Below are 19,129 nucleotides of genomic sequence, written 5' to 3'. Positions count from 1 at the left end.
AAAAAGAGGATGACAAGAAATAAAAGGTAGATTCGAAGAGATTTTTTTAGACACAATAACACTAATTCAACATAATTAAATGCGCATTTTAAGCAATTCAAGTATAGCCCAGGACTTAAAAGAAATGTAACAAAGAGTTCAATCATTGTCAATCCCACCAAGTACTTTTTTAAAATCAAATTCTCAATAAGGGCCCCCAAGTGATTTCAACATACAAAATTTCATCAAATTCTCAATAAGGCTCCCCAAGTGAAACATTTCTTCAAAAATGATGTAGGAAAGACAAATTCAAGCTTTCTTTTACATGATTTTTGGACACAGAATCCAGAAGAGTCGTTGGAAGGACAATGGTTTGGTAATTGGTACACAATAATTTAAGAGGCACGTTTTGGAGGAGACATGTTACAGATGAGGGAAATCACTGTGCTGATTGAAAATATTTGAAGCAGAGCCCCTGTTTGAAGAAATATCAGAATCTCAGTGTTAGTCTTCATACTTATTGAGTGCATGAAAAACAATGAAGATACCCACCAAGAGAAATGCGGATCATCTCGAAAAGTTCGAGCTGCTTTGTTTGCCAATTACTTAGATCCCCAATACCCTAAATGGTTCATGAGATTTAAAACTCAGTTAGAATGATGAATAATAGACATTACCACATGGAAGCTATGATCCAAGGCTATAAAGCTGCTCTTCCCATCATTTTCAATGTTAGATGCCAATGGTAAGAGGGCCAACAATCAAAATCTTTGGAGTCTCAACAACCATACAATCTTGAAGGAGACATGGCTATTAATGGGAAATACAAAGGTGGATGCCTATTTTAATTCATTGTCGACTGGCCAGCACTCATAATAATTCCAGTTGGGTGTTGCTCGATAACATTTACATTTGATTTGACTCTTACTTGAGCAGAAAATTAGAAAATGAATCAGCTTTTCTTACCTCAAATGTATAATTACCCTGAGAGACATCAACAAAAAGTAGTAGGAGTGCAAGGGATGAAGTAATCATATATACTTTCAAAAGACTTGCACGGCTGTGCCTTCGACCTTCAACAAAACATTGTGAAACAATAAACCATTACTGTTGAAACAGATAAAGATATGTAAGAAATTTGGTACAAAAAAATGGTAATAGTATCACTAGCAACCTAGTTCTCCAACCAACAATGAAAAGAAACCAGTGATAGCAGATGAAATAGCAAGTTTATCGGGAGTCTCTTTTTTTGATGTCAATATAAACAAGTATACCACTCCACAAAATTGAATGATAACCTGCAGTAGAATCGAACAGACCAAATTAGAGTACAACAATCACAAGAGGTGCATTGGCTCCCATTTTATTGAACAAGTAAAAACCAACATCAGCAAGACATGGACAGATTATAAGATCATTAGATGGGGTAATGTACCTGAGCTAAAATCAGAGTATGGAAACGAGATTTCCCTTTGGCAACCTTTTGATACCCTAGAATTAGAAAAATCCGTCAAATTGAATCCAAAAAGACAATTAAAGAAAGGTAAATGAATCCCATTTCCTAACGCAGTTCCAATGACTGAAAAATTAGGGCTAGACGATCCCGGAAGTTTTTGGTCGAAGAAATTGAGGGAACTTACGAGAATCGACGACCATACGATAGGAAAAATCAGAGCCATCGGTTCCAGATGGCCTTCCGGCAGCCGGTTTCCTCAGATTCATCTCGTTGGTGGGGACTGAACAACCGGACGGTTGGATTTGGTTTCTGGATTTTAGTGGATTCCTCAACCAAACCAACAATGTCAAAAAGATAGGGATGCACTCTGGGCTGTATAAGAAATTTGGGCCTGGGCCTTCAACCCGATATAGACCGAGGTGGCCCAGTTTTCACGTCATTAGAAACCCAAAAGGGAAATTGGAGAGGTTTCAATTCCAAAAATGGCCCAACCGAAATTTTATGAGAATTTTAGCAAATTGTTGTGGAGCACGTGATTTAGGTTTTTGGTATTCAAACACGTCTTACAATGTAACCAAATCTTTTTTGGTTAAATCTATCTTTCACCAAAGATGAAATTCAATTACATAATATTTTTTTTATAAAAAGAAAATCTTTCCATATATTAAATCAATTTCGCTCTGTATACAACAAGATTGAACTTAGATTGCCTCACCCCCTTGATGATTCAATTTTAAATGATTTGTATAATGTCTTGGATTCTCGACATTGCAAAAATTTTTTGGAGTATATTTGCTAAAACAATTGTGTTCAAATTCTAACTATGTGATATGCCAACAAGAGCGTAGATGTTCATATTATCAACCTCGTAGTTTGAGATTCGATTTCTCCACTCCACACTTTAATTACAATACCTCTTCATTAGATGATTTTTGAAAGAGATGTGAATGGCAGAAGAAAAGTCTAATAGTGATAGCAATGGAGAAATTAACCGTATGAGTTTAATTTAGGATATTATACCAAATCAACATCAAGAAGTATGCAATAGAGGAAGTGGGGAAGAATAATTTAGATAGATTATATTTAATTGAATATAAGATGAGAGTTTAAGGATCGAAGATAATTAGGTGGACAATACAACTTCCGATCAATTGCCTAGCAATACCATATATTTCTTAAAAATACCAAGTATTATGTTATTTAGACATTATTTAGTTTGTATATTTTAGATGGAAAAAGTCCATCGGGTCCATATTACCATCTAATCCAACTTTGTGTCTTCGAAATGGTGTTAAGCCATTTTTCATTAGTTTTTCTTAAATGTCAAACTAGGTCTTTTATTGTAAGTTAGATTTAGCCCATTCAAAACTCCTGCTCAGGGTTAATGACTAAAATATTTTTATTTTTTTAATCGGATTTTTAATCTCATTTTCAATCCGATTAAAATATCAAACATTTTCATTAAAAATTCCAAAATGATATGAGGTGTGCTTAGCTATTTTTTAATATAATCTATTTATGGAGTTCAGAATCAAGGACTGATAATTTGTTATTTTAAATACATTGTATATGTATATGTTGACTTTTGATATGAGGTGCAAATATAAGCTAAAGTGTCTATGTTGTGGTTGATCATGTTAAAATTGGTTGTTCGATTTCATTGAATATACAAATTTTAGTTACTTTAGTATAGGACTAATAGTTATTCTGAGAGAAAAATATTTGTGTTTTGCTATTTTTTTTCAAAAAGTAATTTCATGTTCAATATTTGAAAATATTGTGTGTTTTTTTGTGGTTAATAGATATTTTACTATATAATTCTATAGGAATATAGTTAATAGAATCTTGATTGAATTAGTAAAAAATGGTAGGATTTAAATTTTAGATTTTTTGAATCAGGGTCGATTGTTAATTCGTAATTAATAATTCTAAAAATCATTTTTACCATTTTTCTAATTTCAAAAGTTTTTGTTTTTTGCTATTTTTCAAAATGAGATGTTTTATTTTATTATTTCTCTCATCAGCTCTCTATTTTTTTCCACAAATGAGCCAATTGGTAATATATAGATTTAAAAGGAAAAGGAAAAAGGAATGGGGAAAAATCCATGATTTCTATGATTTTATTCTTTATATTTTCAAGGGTGGTGCATTGTGGTATATACTACTTTGTAGTACAATGATTGAATCTCACACGTTTTGGATCAAAGTACTAATTAGTACATACATATGTACGCATAAAAATAAACACGCTTCTATACTGTGGCATATGTGAAATTAATATATTTTCATTACATATGTAATGTAGTCCGTGTTGAATGGGAAATTTTGGACCAATCACAAGTTGCCACGTCATTTACTAAATAATGATGAAATTTTAAATCATTAAATTTGGGTCCAATTAGATTTTGACATATGTCCTGAATTGAAGTTGAAGACAAATTTTGATGACGCCACGTAGTTTTATCATGACCGTTGAATCAGATAAGATTAATTTGGCCCAATTTGATATTATTATTTGGGTCAAAGTTCAACTAAGCCCAAAAATAGGTTGAATTTGACCCAAATGTCAAATCAGGCCTAAATCCAATTAACTGGGCCAAAGGCTATGCCCATGGACCAACCAAAGGCCCAAACCCATGAAGCCCATCAGAGAGTCCTATAAATAGAGGCACTCTTCTCATTTCAGGGTCAACATTTTCTACATTCAGAGAGCCCAAAGAGAATTCATCAACAAGCAGAAGACTCCCAAAACTCCTGAAGCTGCACTCCTAGAAGACCGAAGACCCTTGAAGACACAAAGACTCTTCCAGACTTCTACTTCAAGAATGTTTGGTGCTTTTCTTCTTGAAGTCAAGCACATTCACCCAACTGAGAGAGAATCAGAGGATCAAGTATTAGAGATCGAACCACATCGCATCAAATCAACTTCAAAATCAACACCAACTCAAGTTCAACTCCATGAAACAAGTTTCTCCGGAAGCCTCGTGTGAACAAATTGGCACGTCCAGTGGGACCTCTCTACCTCTCATCTCTCTCTCAGTATCCAAACAAGACAAATGGCACCTAAGAAGATGACATCCAAAGCTTCCTCCACAAACGGCTTGTACATGGGACCTATCACCCGCAGTCATTCAAGAGAAGTCACGCAGGAGCAAGAGCAGAACTCCCTCATTGCCCACAATATTTTGAGGCAAATGATGGAATTCCCACAAAGCGGGGTTGTCATCAAGGAAAACCCTTTGTTTGACAACTCTATTTCCGCCTCCAGCAAGCCGAAAAGAGATACACCGCCGAATGTGATTTCTGTCATGATGGCAGATGTGACGGCAGAAGCGACCATGGTAGAAATGGAAAGGAAGATTAACTTTCTGATGAAAGTCGTCGAGAAGCGAGACCATGAGATCGCTTCCCTGAGAGAACAAATGCAGTCTCGAGAGGCTATTGAATCAAGCCAAACACCCACGGTCAAAGCAACTAACAAGGGGAAGACCGTGCTGCAAGAAAACCAACTGCAACAGTCAACCTCGATGGCTTCTTTGTCAATCCAACAACTGCAAGATATGATCATGACCTCCATAAGAGCTCAATATGGAGGACCGACTCAAACTTCCTTCATGTATTCTAAGCCATACACCCAGAGGATCGACAATCTGAGAATGCCTGTAGGGTATCAACCCCCAAAGTTTCAGCAATTCGATGGAAAGGACAACCCAAAGCAACATATCGCCCACTTCGTAGAAACATGCGAGAATGCGAGAACAAGGGGAGATCTACTAGTCAAGTAGTTCATCAGAACCCTCAAAGGAAACGCCTTTGACTGGTACATAGATTTAGAGCCTGATGTGATTGACAGGTGGGAGCAACTTAAAAGAGAATTCTTGAATCGCTTTTACAGCACTAGGTGCACCATCAGCATGATGGAGCTGAAAAATGCCAAACAATGGAAAGGGGAGTCGATCGTCGACTATATCAACCGATGGAGAGCTTTGAGTCTGGATTGCAAAGATCGACTCACCGAATTATCTGCTGTGGACATGTGCACGCAGGGTATGCATTGGGAACTCCTCTATATCCTGCAGGGAATAAAGCCTTGTACCTTTGAAGAATTGGTGACCCGTGCTGACGACATGGAGCTAAGTATCGCCAATAGGGGAACGAGGGACTTCTTGAGTCACGAACCAAAGAAAGACAAGAAGGAGGTGAAGGGCGCTGAGAAAATTGTGAAAAGTACCACAAAGGAATCAATGGTCGTTAATACGACCCCGTTGAAGTTCTCCTTGTAAGGAAAAGAAAAGAAGGTAGAAAAGAAAGACGAAGGAGGTGAAAGACGTCGCCTAACCCTTAAAGAGCGACAGGAAAAAGTCTACCTATTCCCTAACTCTGACGTTGCGGATATGCTTGAGCAATTACTAGAGAACCACCTTATCCAACTACCAGAATGTAAACGACTGGAACAAGCTGACAAAGTGGATGATCCTAACTATTGCAAGTATCACAGAGTTATTAGCCACCCAGTCGAAAAATGTTTTGTACTGAAGGAATTGATCCTCAAATTGGCCCGTGAGAGGAAAATAGAGCTGGATTTAGACGAGGTGGTCCAAACGAATCATGCTGCAGTGACAGTAACACCAAGCGTGGCGGCACCGATCATATATTATGAAGAAACAGAGAGCTCGGTCCAGTTTGGGACCTTCAAATCTGTGGTAGTGCAGTTTCAGCAGGAGGTCTAAGCTATAGATCCTCAAAACAGAGGAGAGCGCGCTGATGATGACGATAATGAAGGTTGGACCCTTGTGGCGCACCGTAAGAAGGAAAGACTGAACTCTACCCAAAAAGAGCTACGCTCTCATAGAAGCTACAAGAGAGGGAACAAGACACAAAAAAGGAAGGATAGAAAGAAGGCTTGGAGGCCCAAAGCTATTGACGAGAGAGATGAGGATGTTCCTCGTCCCAGACAACAGATGACGTTAGCAGTTTTCCTCTCGAAGAACTTCTGCAATTGGGGTTCAGAGGAGATGCTAGAGGCTGCTGCATGTCATGCTGTCAGTACCATGGAAGAAGAAGATACCATTCTAGGCCCATTAAAGTCGACAGGAGAACCAAAGGGTTCTTCACCATTCAACATAGATGACCTGCTCTCACTCCCGTGAGAAGCTAAGACGACCCTCATTGAGGCACTGTTAAAATCCAACGCATCTGGTGCATCAACCTCCGCAGCACATGCTTATGCCTCATGTTGCACATCCATAGGCTTCTCAGACGAAGATCTGCTACTGGGATCCAAATTGCATAATAGGCCTTTGTACGTCTCTGGATATATTCGAGAATAGAGAGTGAGTCGAATCCTTATCGATAATGGATCTGCCGTCAATATAATGTCTAAGATGACTATGAAACAGTTGGGCATCCTCATGGAAGAGGTATCAAATAGAAAATTAGTAATTTAGGGTTTCAATCAAGGCAACCAAAGGGCGATAGGCATGATACGCTTGGAACTCCTCATTGGTGATCTGAAGGCAGACGCATTGTTTCATGTGATAGACTCAAAGACCACCTATAAGCTACTATTAGGACGCCCTTAGATTCCTGGGAATGGTGTGATTACATCGACACTACATCAGTGTTTCAAGTTTTACCAAAATGGGATTAAGAGGGTTGAAGTAAATTCTAATCCGTTCTCCGAGGCCGAGTCTCATTTCGCACATATCACTGCAGAAGAAATGATGATGCAGGAGAAAAGAAGGGCAAAGATAAAAGAGCCTCGACCTTCGACCGTATTAGACCGTCGGTCACACGCGGCTTGGTCTTCGAGAGGTTAAACATGACAAAAGCAGAAAGAGGAAGCCCACGTACTATTCCCAGAGTTACTCGACGTTCAGTTTTTCGAAGGTTGACTTTGCCGAATGAAGGAAATGAGGAAATCATCTGTCAATCACCGGTGGTGGAGTGACTGTCAGCCTTCGAGAGACTACATAGTTCCAAAGAAGAGCGAAGGAAAACCCCGTGCTCCCATTTTTGATCGCCTGAAGCACGAGAAGGCTGAAGATCCCCTCGACCAGTATGTCCCTAGTAAGACAAAGGGGAAGGGAAAAGCCTGCGCTGACACCCCCGAAATGACTATAAGAAAGAGGAGGCCGATACCCCGAGTGTCCATCTGGCAACGAATAGACCTTAAAAACGTTAAAGCATCATCGGACCAGAAGCCATCAGGAGAGGCAAGAAGTGATGGAGAAATCTGTAGTACCGTCCCCTCACGCATGAAGAGAAAGAGCTTCGTTACTCTAAACACAAGTGAGGGCACACTCAAAGTAAAGAGGCGCGACGTCGTTTTCACCAATCCTCAGAATGAAAATTTAGAGCAGGAGGAATGCGAAACTTCGTGCCACCACATCACTATCACTGAAGAATCTGAAGAAGGCATGACCGAAGAGGAATCGGAGGACACTCCACAAGGTCTAGAAGACGGTTTTCAATCCACGGTGGGCGAGCTAAAAGAGGTGAATCTGGACATCGTAGAAGAACCCCGTCCGACTTTCATCAGTGCGTCCCTCTCGGAAGGGGAAGAGGATGAATACATAAGTTTACTCACCGAATATAGGGATGTTTTCGCCTAGTCATACAAAGAGATGTTAGGACTAGATCCAAAAGTAGCAGTCCACCATCTCGTGATCAAACAGGGGTGTCAACCCGTTAAGCAGGCTCAACGACACTTTCGGCCAGAACTTATCCCCCAGATTGAGGTTAAGGTCAATAAGCTGGTCGAGGCCAGATTCATTCATGAAGTTAAATATCCAACATGGATAGCCAACATTGTCCCAGTTAGAAAAAAGAATGGACAACTTCGTGTCTGTGTAGACTTTCGCGACCTAAACAGCGCATGTCCGAAAGACGATTTTCCATTGCCCATCACAGAGATCATGGTCGATGTGATAACGGGACATGAAGCCTTATCCTTCATGGACGGATCTTTCGGGTATAACCAGATACGAATGGCCTTGCAGACGAGGAAATGACGACATTTCAAACCCCAAAAGGGATATATTACTACAAGGTAATGCCTTTCGGGTTGAAAAACGCTGACGCTACTTATCAATGTGCCATAAAGAAGGTGTTTGACAATATGTTGCATAAACACATGGAGTGCTATGTGGGTGACCTTTTGGTCAAGACCAAGCGACAATAGGACCATTTGAAAGATCTAAGAACCGTGTTCGATCTTCTGTGAAAGTACCAGTTAAAGATGAACCCCCTCAAATGCACATTCGGCGTAACTTCAGGAAAGTTTCTGGGCTTTGTTGTGAGACATTGAGGGATAGAGATAGACCAATCCAAGATTGATGCCATCCAGAAGATGCCAAGACCAAGAATTCTACATGAGTTGAGAAATTTGTAGGGACGTCTGGCCTACATCCAGAGGTTTATTTCTAACCCGGCAGGGCGGTATCAACCCTTTCAAAGACTGATGAGGAAGAGAGAGAAATTCGAATAGAATGAGGCCTGCCAGAATGCTTTCGATAGCATAAAGAGGTACATGATCAGCCCTCCTATCTTAAGAGCCCCAGTAGTGGGCAAGCCATTGATACTATACATTGCAGCGCAAGAGAGATTATTGGGGGCACTATCGGCACAAGAAAGAGAAAAGGGAAAAGAACGCCTCGTTATTACTTGAGTAGAACCCTGAATGGAGCCGAGATCAATTATTTCCCTATAGAGAAGACGTGTCTTGCGCTTTTCTTCGCCATAGATAAGTTGAGGCACTACATGTAGGCCTTCACAGTCCATTTAATTGCGAAAGCCGACCCCATCAAGTACGTCTTGTCCAGGCCGATCATCTCGGGACGTTTAGCCAAATGGGTAATCATGCTTCAATAGTACGACATTGTTTATGTATCGTAAAGGGCAGTTAAAGGGCAGACATTGGTCGACTTCCTGGTAGATCACCCAGTTCCATCGAATTGGGAGTTAAGTGAAGACTTGCCCGATGACGAAGTTCTCTTCATAGAAACCTCAGGACGATGGGCCATGTTCTTTGACGGTGCAGCACGAAAAAGTGGTGCGAGGGCAGGTATTGTTCTCATTTCCCCAGAAAAGCACATGCTGCCTTATTCGCACTTGTCGACTTATGCTTAAACAACGTCGCTAAATACCAAGCCTTGATAATTGGTCTCTAAATGGCCTTAGAGATTGGAGTAACTTGAATAAAGATCTTCGGTGATTCAAAGTTGATAATCAGTCATCTCTTATGCCAGTACGAGGTGAAGTATGATGACGTGAAACCCTACTTCACTTATGCTCGTCAGTTGATGGAAAAGTTCGAAAGTGTGACGTTGGAACATGTCCCAAGGACGGAGAATAAGAAAGCGGATGCCTTGGCAAACCTAGCCACTGCCTTAACAGACCTGGATAATGTGCCCCTTAATATAGCGCTTTGGCGGAGATGGGTTGTACCTCCAGTTGGGATTGCATATGGGGAAATAAATGCGATATCAGTCTACCTAATCGATGAGGAAGACTGGCGACAGCCCATCATAGATTACCTTGAGCATGAAAGGCTCCCGAATGACCCCTGCCGTAAAACCGAGGTTCGAAGGAGGGCCGCGCATTTCATTTACTATAAAGGGGTCCTATATCGTATGCGACGCGCATCAAGCTGGACCAAAGCTACTGTTTCAGCTGAAAAGAATCGGTTACTATTGGTCGGGAATGATCCAGGACTCGATGGATTATGCAAAGAAGTGTGAAGCTTGTCAATATCATGCAGATTTCATTCATCAACCGCCCGAGCCTCTGCATTTGACCATAGCCTCGTGGTCTTTCGAAGCATGGGGGCTTGATCTGGTCGGCTCTATAACCCCTAAGTCGTCAGTAGGGCACTCCTACATCCTTGTAGCCATTGACTACTTCTTAAGATGGGCTGACTTTGTCGTGCTAAGGGGAAGCTAAGAAAGAAAACGTGGTGGATTTTATCCGCACTCATATCATTTATCGGTACGGTATTCCCCATCGAATCGTGACAGATAACGGGAGACAATTCTCCAACAGTTTGATGGATAAGTTGTGTGAAAAATTCAAATTCAAGCAGTACAAGTCATCCATATATAAAGCCGCCGCAAATGGGTTGGCTGAGGCATTTAACAAGACATTGTGCAACCTGCTGAAGAAAATTGTTTCCATGTCAAAGATATATTGGCAGGAGAAGATCGGTGAAGCGTTGTGGGTTTATCGCACCACTTACCGTACCCCTACAGGAGTCACCCTGTACTCTCTCGTTTATGGGTAGAAGTTGTCATTCCTTTGGAAAGAGAAATTCCATCGCTAAGAATGGCGGTGCAAAAAGGGCTGACTACAGAGGAAAACGCTAAACTACGACTTCAAGAGTTGGAAGCACTGGATGAAAAACGCTTGGAAGCTCAACAAGCATTGGAATGTTACCAGGTGCGAATGTCTAAAGCCTTCGATAAGCATGTAAAGCCTCGGTCTTTTCAAGTCGGTGATCTAGTGCTCGCTGTAAGGAGACCAATTATCACGACAAGACATACGGGGAATAAGTTTACACCTAAATAGGATGAGCCCTATGTTGTAAAGAAGTCACAAACGAAGCGTACAAGATAGTTGATCAAGATGGGCTAAGAATTAGCCCAATCAACGACAAGTTTCTCAAGAAGTTTTACGCTTAACAAATGTAAAAAAAAAAAAAAATCCTTACGAACTACATTACGACTTGATCCCTGTCATTATAAAGGATACATAGGCAACTTAAAGAAATTTAAGTTCAGTCGCGCAAAAAAAAAAAAAACATTCTTTTTTAACTACGTTATGACTTGATCCCTATTATTATAAAGGGTACGTAGGCAGCTTAAAAGAATTTAAATTCAGTCATGTGATAAAAAAATATATATGTGCATGTACATGAGTCCAATGAGAGATAAACAAATAGGAGAAGCAAAAATTTAAAGGAGGCTACAAGATGCCAGAAAGCATCACTGAGGAAATAACAAAAAAAAAAAAATCATATAAGAGACTTCAGCTACAATAGTCGACTCCAGTAGTTTAAAAAAAAAAAAAAATTCCAAGGCCAGTGCCTACTGAGGAACGCCTAGTCCAATAGGACAAACAACGTCAAGTCAAGGTACCGAGCTTCTGCTGCATAGCTTATAACATATGACATAAGGCATCCAAAGCTTTGACATCCTTGTCAGAAAGGATTGGGGTGGTCTCGAGCTCGTTTATCACCCCTTGCATCTCTAAGGCCTCAAGCTTATGCCGATTCAAAAGGCCTTCGCTCTCAAAAATCAGCCGTGATATTTCCTCCCATTCGACCCTGATGACCTTTAACTTGGCTAACAATTTCTCTTCTTCTTGGAAGGCCTAAGAGTCGCGTTCAAGGAGCGCCTTTCGTTTAGCAAAAGCACTACCTCATCGTACAGTATCTTCTCCAGATCAGACTTGGCCTCACCTAGACGTTGCTTCTTACTTGTCTGAGCAACTGAGAGGAATAGGATAACTAGAATTGATTATACTTTTCCACGTTTCGAAAGTACTCATCTATAAGTTCTTTGAGATGAGGGAGGTTGGCACCACAAATGTCGAAAATGGCTTGGAATATCTCATGCATTTCTTTCTCCAGATTAAGAACCTTCTCGAAAAGAGTATGCATGATCTTCTTGTGCATAGTCTCCCACATGGTCGAGGTTGCATGGCGTCGGATGTCGAAAACCACAGTGGCAGCTCAGAATTTGGAAATCTCGGGAACGGTCGGAGGTGGTGCCCTATTTTCTCGCCTCTGGAGTTCACTGTCGCTTGGACTTGCCAAGACTCTCGACGCTTCTTCGGGTTGGAGAACCCTTCCTGCCGCAGGCGCCAAGGGGCACCTAGTTTCCTTGGCTACTAAATCTGATGTTTCAATGTTCCCGACAACCACCGCCTCATTGGCATGAGGGACTTCTCCGAGGATAACACACGCTTGACGGGACCTTGGCACGGGATCCACTGGCAGCGCTTCAGAGGTACTAACTCCCTCAACGACTGAGTCAACAACAAAAGGGCCCATTAAAGATTATTTGCTTCGTGATGCTTTAAGTCCTTGGAAAGAGAAGTTCAGAGGCGACTACAAAAAAGGGAGACTGAATGTAAATCATACAAAAATATATATATATAATAATAATAAAAAATGACATACTAGTGAGTTGAGAGCGTTAAGAGCCACCGGATCATTCTGAGCCCGCTAAAAAAAAAATTGGCATCCGATGCCCTGTGTTTTTTGGAACATCGCTTCCAATAATGGTCACCTGTACTACTTCGACTGTCCTTCTCAATCGGTTTAGAAACATCTTTTTGTGCCATCATTGCCGCCCCCTCAGTCAGGCGAAGCTGCTTCCCTCCATGGTTGATTCCTTTACCTTTGGGTAGTCTTGGTGGTGCTGGGGAAGGAATAGCACTAGTCACTAACAGATGACGATTCTATTTGAAGTAGTTCCTATGCTTTGTTAACCACCAATCGTTGAATCGTGGGGTAACATGGGTGTGCAGATCCAATGTACGGGCCGGCAGGAATACCTGAGACGAGGGCTTGTGTTTCATACACACTCTTCAGTAATATAAAACGTTTTTTGGCGTAAGGGCGGGTGGTATTCCCTCTATATCATTCGGAATGTCCTGATGGAAGCCAAATTGTCGACCGAAGCGAAAGGGACTATACGACTCTATAACTCGGACATCCCCACATTGGGAGGATAAGTAACCTGATCGCATGCTGGAAAAATAATTGGACTTCAGGAGAGGTAGGTCTCTACTATCAGTTAGGCGTTCATGTCTGCTCCTGTTGTGAATGCTTGCATGCCACTGAATACTTGCGCCGATATGGATAAATTCTCGTACCTCATACTCGTCGAAGTAAATCGAGCCACATTCGCCAGAAAAGTGGGCCATCTTGGGAACTCGAACATCTGTAGGAATGGGGTAATGGTGTCGAATTAATGGGCCAGCCAACCATAGACATAATGCATGGGGAAGTGAAAGTCCATACGCCTGATGGGGTTCGAAGCCTCTGCTATCAACCCTAGGCTGTGATAGATGTTAGCCAGGACCGAAACAACAAGACTATAAACAGTTTCATGAGCCATCAAGCAAGCCATTCTAAAGACCCTGAGGCAAAGATAACCTCCCTTCTGGGGAAATACAAAAAGATATAACCAGCAGGATAGAAAGGCGGCTAGATAGGTCTTGTCTTTCAACTCGTCTCCTACGTCTAGCTCCGCGAATAACATGTTCTCCTTGCTCGATGAATCTCGAAACGCGCGTACCATCAGGATTTTGCGTGGACCGGGATTGAGAGGCTTTCTTTTGCTTCCGTGTAACAAGCTTGTCATATTTGCGAGCCCTTAGGAACTAAAAAGAGATCCATGAGTTGATAGACACTGAGGAATCATGTTCGTGGGAGTCATGCAATTTTCTCTCTACGAGCATACTATCAAAAAATATGCTCGAAAAAGGTGTTCGCACGTTTTCAGCAAGTACTTCTCTTTGTCATGGTGACCAGTTAGCTCTTTGAGGGAGGGAATCACTTCTTCGTAAAAGCTTCCTTTGATTGGAAGGCCCCCGAACAACCAGAGATCCCATAAGGAAATTGACGCTTCACCCGCCGCAGTATGAAGAGTGTTGGTCGAAGGACACCAGGATTCACATAAAGCTCGAACTATGTCACCATTGCGATCATATGTGTACAGGGAGGCCATTACTGCGAAAAACAAATTAATGTCATGAAGGAATCACTCGTTTCGACCTACTACAACCTCAAGCCACTCCCAGTAATATTCAACAAAGCCGAATTCTTTAGGGACTTTTGTCACAACGGTCTAGCGGACCTGACCCTCAATTATGCGACGTCCGAGAGTTAGCATTCTATTTGGGTTAGGGCTTTCCTCATGAATAGAAGATTGCAGGATCCATGCACGCTCTCCTCGGGTCAAGGGTATTTCCATTGATAGTTTGAAAAGGATCATGTTGTCATTTAAACTTGGCCAGCGATCAGCGAAAGGACCGGTTAATGATTTTGCCACAGGAAGGTTGAGTCCTTCCTTCATGGGCTAACTCCAATTTTTAAGAATCATGAAGTGCCTCTCATCAGATGAGACATGCTCGGTGGAGCAAACCATTGTTCTGCCAAAAAAAAAAAAAAAAAAAGGTCACAAGGGAATGAGCTTCAACCATAGGGCTAAAAAAATCAAATTATTCCTAGGGGGATCGAGATGCTCCCATGACGATCAGGATGCACAAATGATGCCACAAGACAGACCTTATCGCAATCCTCCCTAGGGTGAGATAGCATGAGAGAGTTGTAAGCCTTGGCGAGACCCCTCCCATGACGATCAGAATATGCGAACGATGCTATAAGGTAGACCTTATCGGGATCCTCCCTAGAGTGAAAACATGGGAGAGCTGTAAGCCTTGACGGGGACCCTCCCACGAAAATTAGGATATACGAATGGTGCTACAAGGTAGACCTTATCGGGATTCTCCCTAGGATGAAAGCATGAGAGAGCTGTAAGCCTTGGCGGGACCCCTTCTACGACGATCAGGATATGCGGTGCTATAAGGTAGACCTTATCGAGGTCCTCCCTAGGGTAAAAGCATGGGAGAGCTGTAAGCCTTGGCGGGGCCCCTCCCACACCGATCAGGATATGCGAACGATGCTACATAGTAGACCTTATCGGGATCCTCCCTAGGGTAAAAGCATGGGAGAGCTGTAAGCCTTGGCAGGACCCCTCCCACGACGACCAAGATATGCAAACGGTGCTACACGATAAAGCTTATTGGGATCCTCCCTAGGGTGAAAGCATGAGAGAGCTGTAAGCCTTAGCGAGACTTCTCCCACGACGATCAGGATATGCGAACGGTGCTACAAAGTAGACCTTATCAGGATCATTCCTAGGGTGAAAGCATGGGAGAGCTGTAAGCCTTGGTGGGAACCTCCCATGACAATCAGGATATGCAAACGATGCTAAAAGGTAGACCTTATCGGGATCCTCCCTAGTGTGAAAGCATAGGAGAGCTATAAGCCTTGCGGGGCCTCTCCCATGACGATTAGGATATGCGAACGGTGCTACAAGGTAGACCTTATTGGGATCCTCCCTAGGGTGAAAGAATGGGAGAGCTGTAAGCCTTGGTAGGGCCCCTCCCATGACGATCATGATATACGAACGATGCTACAAGGTAGACCTTATCGGGATCCTCCCTAGGTCAAAGCATGGGAGAGCTGTAAGCCTTACGGGGCCCCTCCCATGGTGATCAGGATATGCAAATAGTGCTACAAGCTAGAACTTATCGGGATCCTCCCTAGGGTGAAAGCATGAGAAAGCTGTAAGCCTTGGCAGGGACTCTCCCACGACGATCAGGATATGCAAATGGTGCTACAAGGTAGACCTTATCGGGATCCTCCCTTGGGTGAAAGCATGGGAAAGCTGTAAGCCTTGGCGGGACTCCTCCCACAACGATCAGGATATACGAACGGTGCTACAAGGTAGACCTTATCGAGATCCTCCTTAGGGTGAAAGCATGGGAGAGCTATAAGCCTTGCGGGGCCCTTCCATGACGATCAGGTATGCGAATGGTGCTATGAGGTAGACCTTATCGGGATACTCCCTAGGGTGAAAGCATGAGAGAGTTGTAAGCCTTGCGGGGTCTCTCCCATGACGATCAGGATGCACGAACGACACTGCAAGATAGTCGGTGATCGAATGAGGGGGTCATAAACCTTTGCGAGTCTCCCATTACGATCAGGAAGCACGAACAGGCATGCAATAGATAGACCATAGCAAGGTCATCCTTATGTGCACCAAAAATTCGGTCACGCGATCAGACATTTTTGCAAAAAAAAAAACATAGAGAAAAAAGAATTGTTGTTACAGAACCAAGCTTATGAGAGGAGAAATCCACCCTTCGAGATTATTGACGGGTGGGCTAGCAAAACAAAAGCGATCTTGGGTTGCACTTTAACTCCTACAAAAGAGTAAGGGGGGCAAGTTAGTAAACCTAAGCAAAAGAAAAAAAAAGAAAAAGAAAAAGAAAAAGAAAAAGAAAAAGAAAGAAAAAAAGAGAGAGAGAAATGAGGGAAGTTTTTTTTTTCCTACCCTTTGATTGCCTGGGAAGAAAACGCTATAAGAAAAGAAGAAAATGAGAGAAATGAAAGATTAGAAGATGAGGAGGAGATGAAAATAATGGAGGGATTTGAGTTCTATTTATAGTGGTTCCCTAGGTTTCATAAGAGATTAGGAAATCCAAATCAAATAAAGATTTGATTTAAAATATTAAATTTTTTTTAGATTTCCTAATTTGATTATATCCTAATTTCAAATTAAAATAAAAAAATTAAATTAAACAAATTTCCTATTTAATTTGATTTTGTTATTTGTCTTCAAATTTATCTTCAACTAAGATTTGGACATATTCCAAATTTTATTCAAAAATCAAATTTAAATTGTGGATAAAATTACAAATAAAATTTGACCTATTCCAAATCAAATTGTTCAACATTGAGATTAAATTATAAATAAAATATCAAATTAAAATTTGGGCATATTCCAAATTTTATCCCAAATCTAAATCATCAAACTTTTATCCTCAAGCCAAATTATTAAGGATAAAATCTCAAATTAAAATTTGGGTATCTTCCAAATTTTATATCAAATTTTAGGTTCTTATCCCTATTTCCAAAGCAAGTCAGGGGAAATATGTAAAATTCATCCCAAATTAAAATTTGGCCATATTCCAAATTTTATTCCAAATTCAAGTTCTTCAACATTGAGTTTTTATCTTCAATCAAAATAAATTGTGGATAAGAAAAAATCTCAATTGATATTTTATTGAAATTTAGGCGTATCCCAAATTTTATCTTAAATCCAAATAAAATTAAATTGGGACAAAACTCAAAATTTGTTCGTAAATTTGACTATATCTCAAATTTGATCCCAAACTCAAGTTAAACTTATGTACTAAACTTATAGTTTGACCGACACATCAATTGAGATCAAATTCAAGAATAGATATATTTGGATTTTGATTCTAACTTTATAGTTTGACTGACACATCAATTGAGATCAAATTCAAGAACAAATATATTTGGATTTTGATTCCAACTTTATATTTTTCGAGATTCATCCACCTATATATGTGCATAAATCTTGAAATGGGCATTTGTTGAATGAGAAATTTTGGACCAATCACAAGTTGCCACGTTATTTACTAAATTAATGACGAAATTTTAAATCATTAAATTTAGGTCCAATTAGAAATTGACATATGTCCCCAATTTAAGTTGAAGACAAATTTCGATGACGCTACGTGATTGTTGAATCAGATAAGATTAATTTGGCCCAATTTGATATTATTATTTGGGTCAAAGTCCAACTAATCCAATAAGTTGAATTTTACCCAAATGTCAAATCATGCCTAAATCCAATTAATTGGACCCAAAGGTCATGCCCATGGACCAACCAAGCCCAAACCCATGGGCTAACCAGGCAATGAAACCCATCAGAGAGCCCTATAAATATCTCATTTCAGGGTCAACATTTTCTACCTTCAGAGAGCCCAGAGAGAATTCCTCAACAAGTAGAAGACTCCCAAGACTACTGAAACTTCACTCCTAGAAGACACGAAGACTCTTCCAATCCTAGAAGACACAAAGACTCTTCCAAGACTTCTACGAGAACCAGAAGATCAAGTATTAGAGATCGAACCACATCGCATCAAATCAACTTCAACATCAACACCAACTCAAGTTCAACTCCACGAAACAAGTTTCTCCGGAAGCCTCGTGTGAACAGTCCGTAATACGTACCATAATTTATATTAATGATATTGTCTTAACATATAGATAAATTACCTTATGTATCAACTTCCATGCATATATATGAATCGATGTATATACATAATGATATAAGCATATAATTCAATGTCACAATGTTATAAATTAATTACAAGATAATATGATATATAGTATAAAATGAAATGTTAAAGGAAAACAAATTATATAGTATAAATTATATATATGCATTGAAGAGGAGCCACCAAAGTTAAGGTAACAAAAAATCAAACAATTGAAATAGAAAATAGAAAAGAGAGACCAATTTATCTTATCCAAGGATAAATTGGTTTAAAAGTTAACTTGAAATTTGTTTATGAAATAAATCAAAATTATATGGATTTTTTTTAAAAAGTAGATTAGGGATTCACGGATGGATTCATAATTAGATGAATATGTTCATAGAACAGAAAAACCAAGAGCAAAGTATAGATATTTTAGTTCTTAACACATAGAGTTAAACTAATGATGGATCCAAATTTTTGTTCAATAGACTTTATTTAAAATTTGATTAAAAGAAAAATTTATAAGTAATCAAGGGTGAAGAATAATATATATTTTAGAAAATTAGAGTTTGGGTATTCCATATATATAGTTGTTTTTTTATCGTCATTTATACAAGGGTTAGTTGCATAAATAGAATTCAAACCCAAAATAATAGAATATGTAGTACACGGATAAAATAATTGCATATATAGATCAAAAAAAGGTAAAAGATTAAAAACTCATGTCTAGCCATCATTTTGCTCGTCTCTTCCCAGTTTTCTCAAATTAAAAGCTATCACTAATAGTAGCTATCAATGATAGCCACTGATAGCTTCTATCAATTGCTA

General features: G+C 40.3%; 1 protein-coding gene and 1 pseudogene across 1 annotated transcript; one reads left to right on the top strand and one right to left on the bottom strand.

Annotated features, from left to right (window-relative positions):
• Positions 1-115: 115 nt before the first annotated feature.
• LOC120073675 (jagunal-like protein) lies at positions 116-1,950 on the bottom strand. Its single transcript, XM_039026482.2, has 6 exons — positions 1,620-1,950; positions 1,415-1,470; positions 1,154-1,277; positions 946-1,052; positions 532-601; positions 116-454 (listed from the first exon to the last, which is right to left on the bottom strand). The coding sequence occupies exons 1-6, from the start codon at positions 1,699-1,701 to the stop codon at positions 375-377; spliced, it is 519 nt and encodes a 172-aa protein (XP_038882410.1). The 5' UTR covers positions 1,702-1,950; the 3' UTR covers positions 116-374.
• Positions 1,951-4,491: 2,541 nt separating this feature from the next.
• LOC150038358 (uncharacterized) lies at positions 4,492-6,585 on the top strand (annotated as a pseudogene).
• The last annotated feature ends 12,544 nt before the right edge of the window (positions 6,586-19,129 follow it).

Source organism: Benincasa hispida, chromosome 1 (assembly GCF_027475165.1).
Source record: "Benincasa hispida cultivar pf3 chromosome 1, pf3_genome.v1.1, whole genome shotgun sequence".
NCBI classification, from domain to species: domain Eukaryota; kingdom Viridiplantae; phylum Streptophyta; class Magnoliopsida; order Cucurbitales; family Cucurbitaceae; genus Benincasa; species Benincasa hispida.
Note: the sequence above shows the minus strand (reverse complement) of the source record. Positions and strands in the feature narration are given on the sequence as shown.

What these genes read in the sequence shown, in the direction of transcription:
- LOC120073675 (XM_039026482.2), bottom strand. Translation starts at nt 1,701, where the DNA reads ATGAATCTGAGGAAACCGGCTGCCGGAAGGCCATCTGGAACCGATGGC. An exon ending in TCGTATGGTCGTCGATTCTC is followed by an intron (nt 1,471 to 1,619) that starts GTAAGTTCCCTC and finishes TTCTAATTCTAG; the next exon opens with GGTATCAAAAGGTTGCCAAA. An exon ending in ATACTCTGATTTTAGCTCAG is followed by an intron (nt 1,278 to 1,414) that starts GTACATTACCCC and finishes ATTCTACTGCAG; the next exon opens with GTTATCATTCAATTTTGTGG.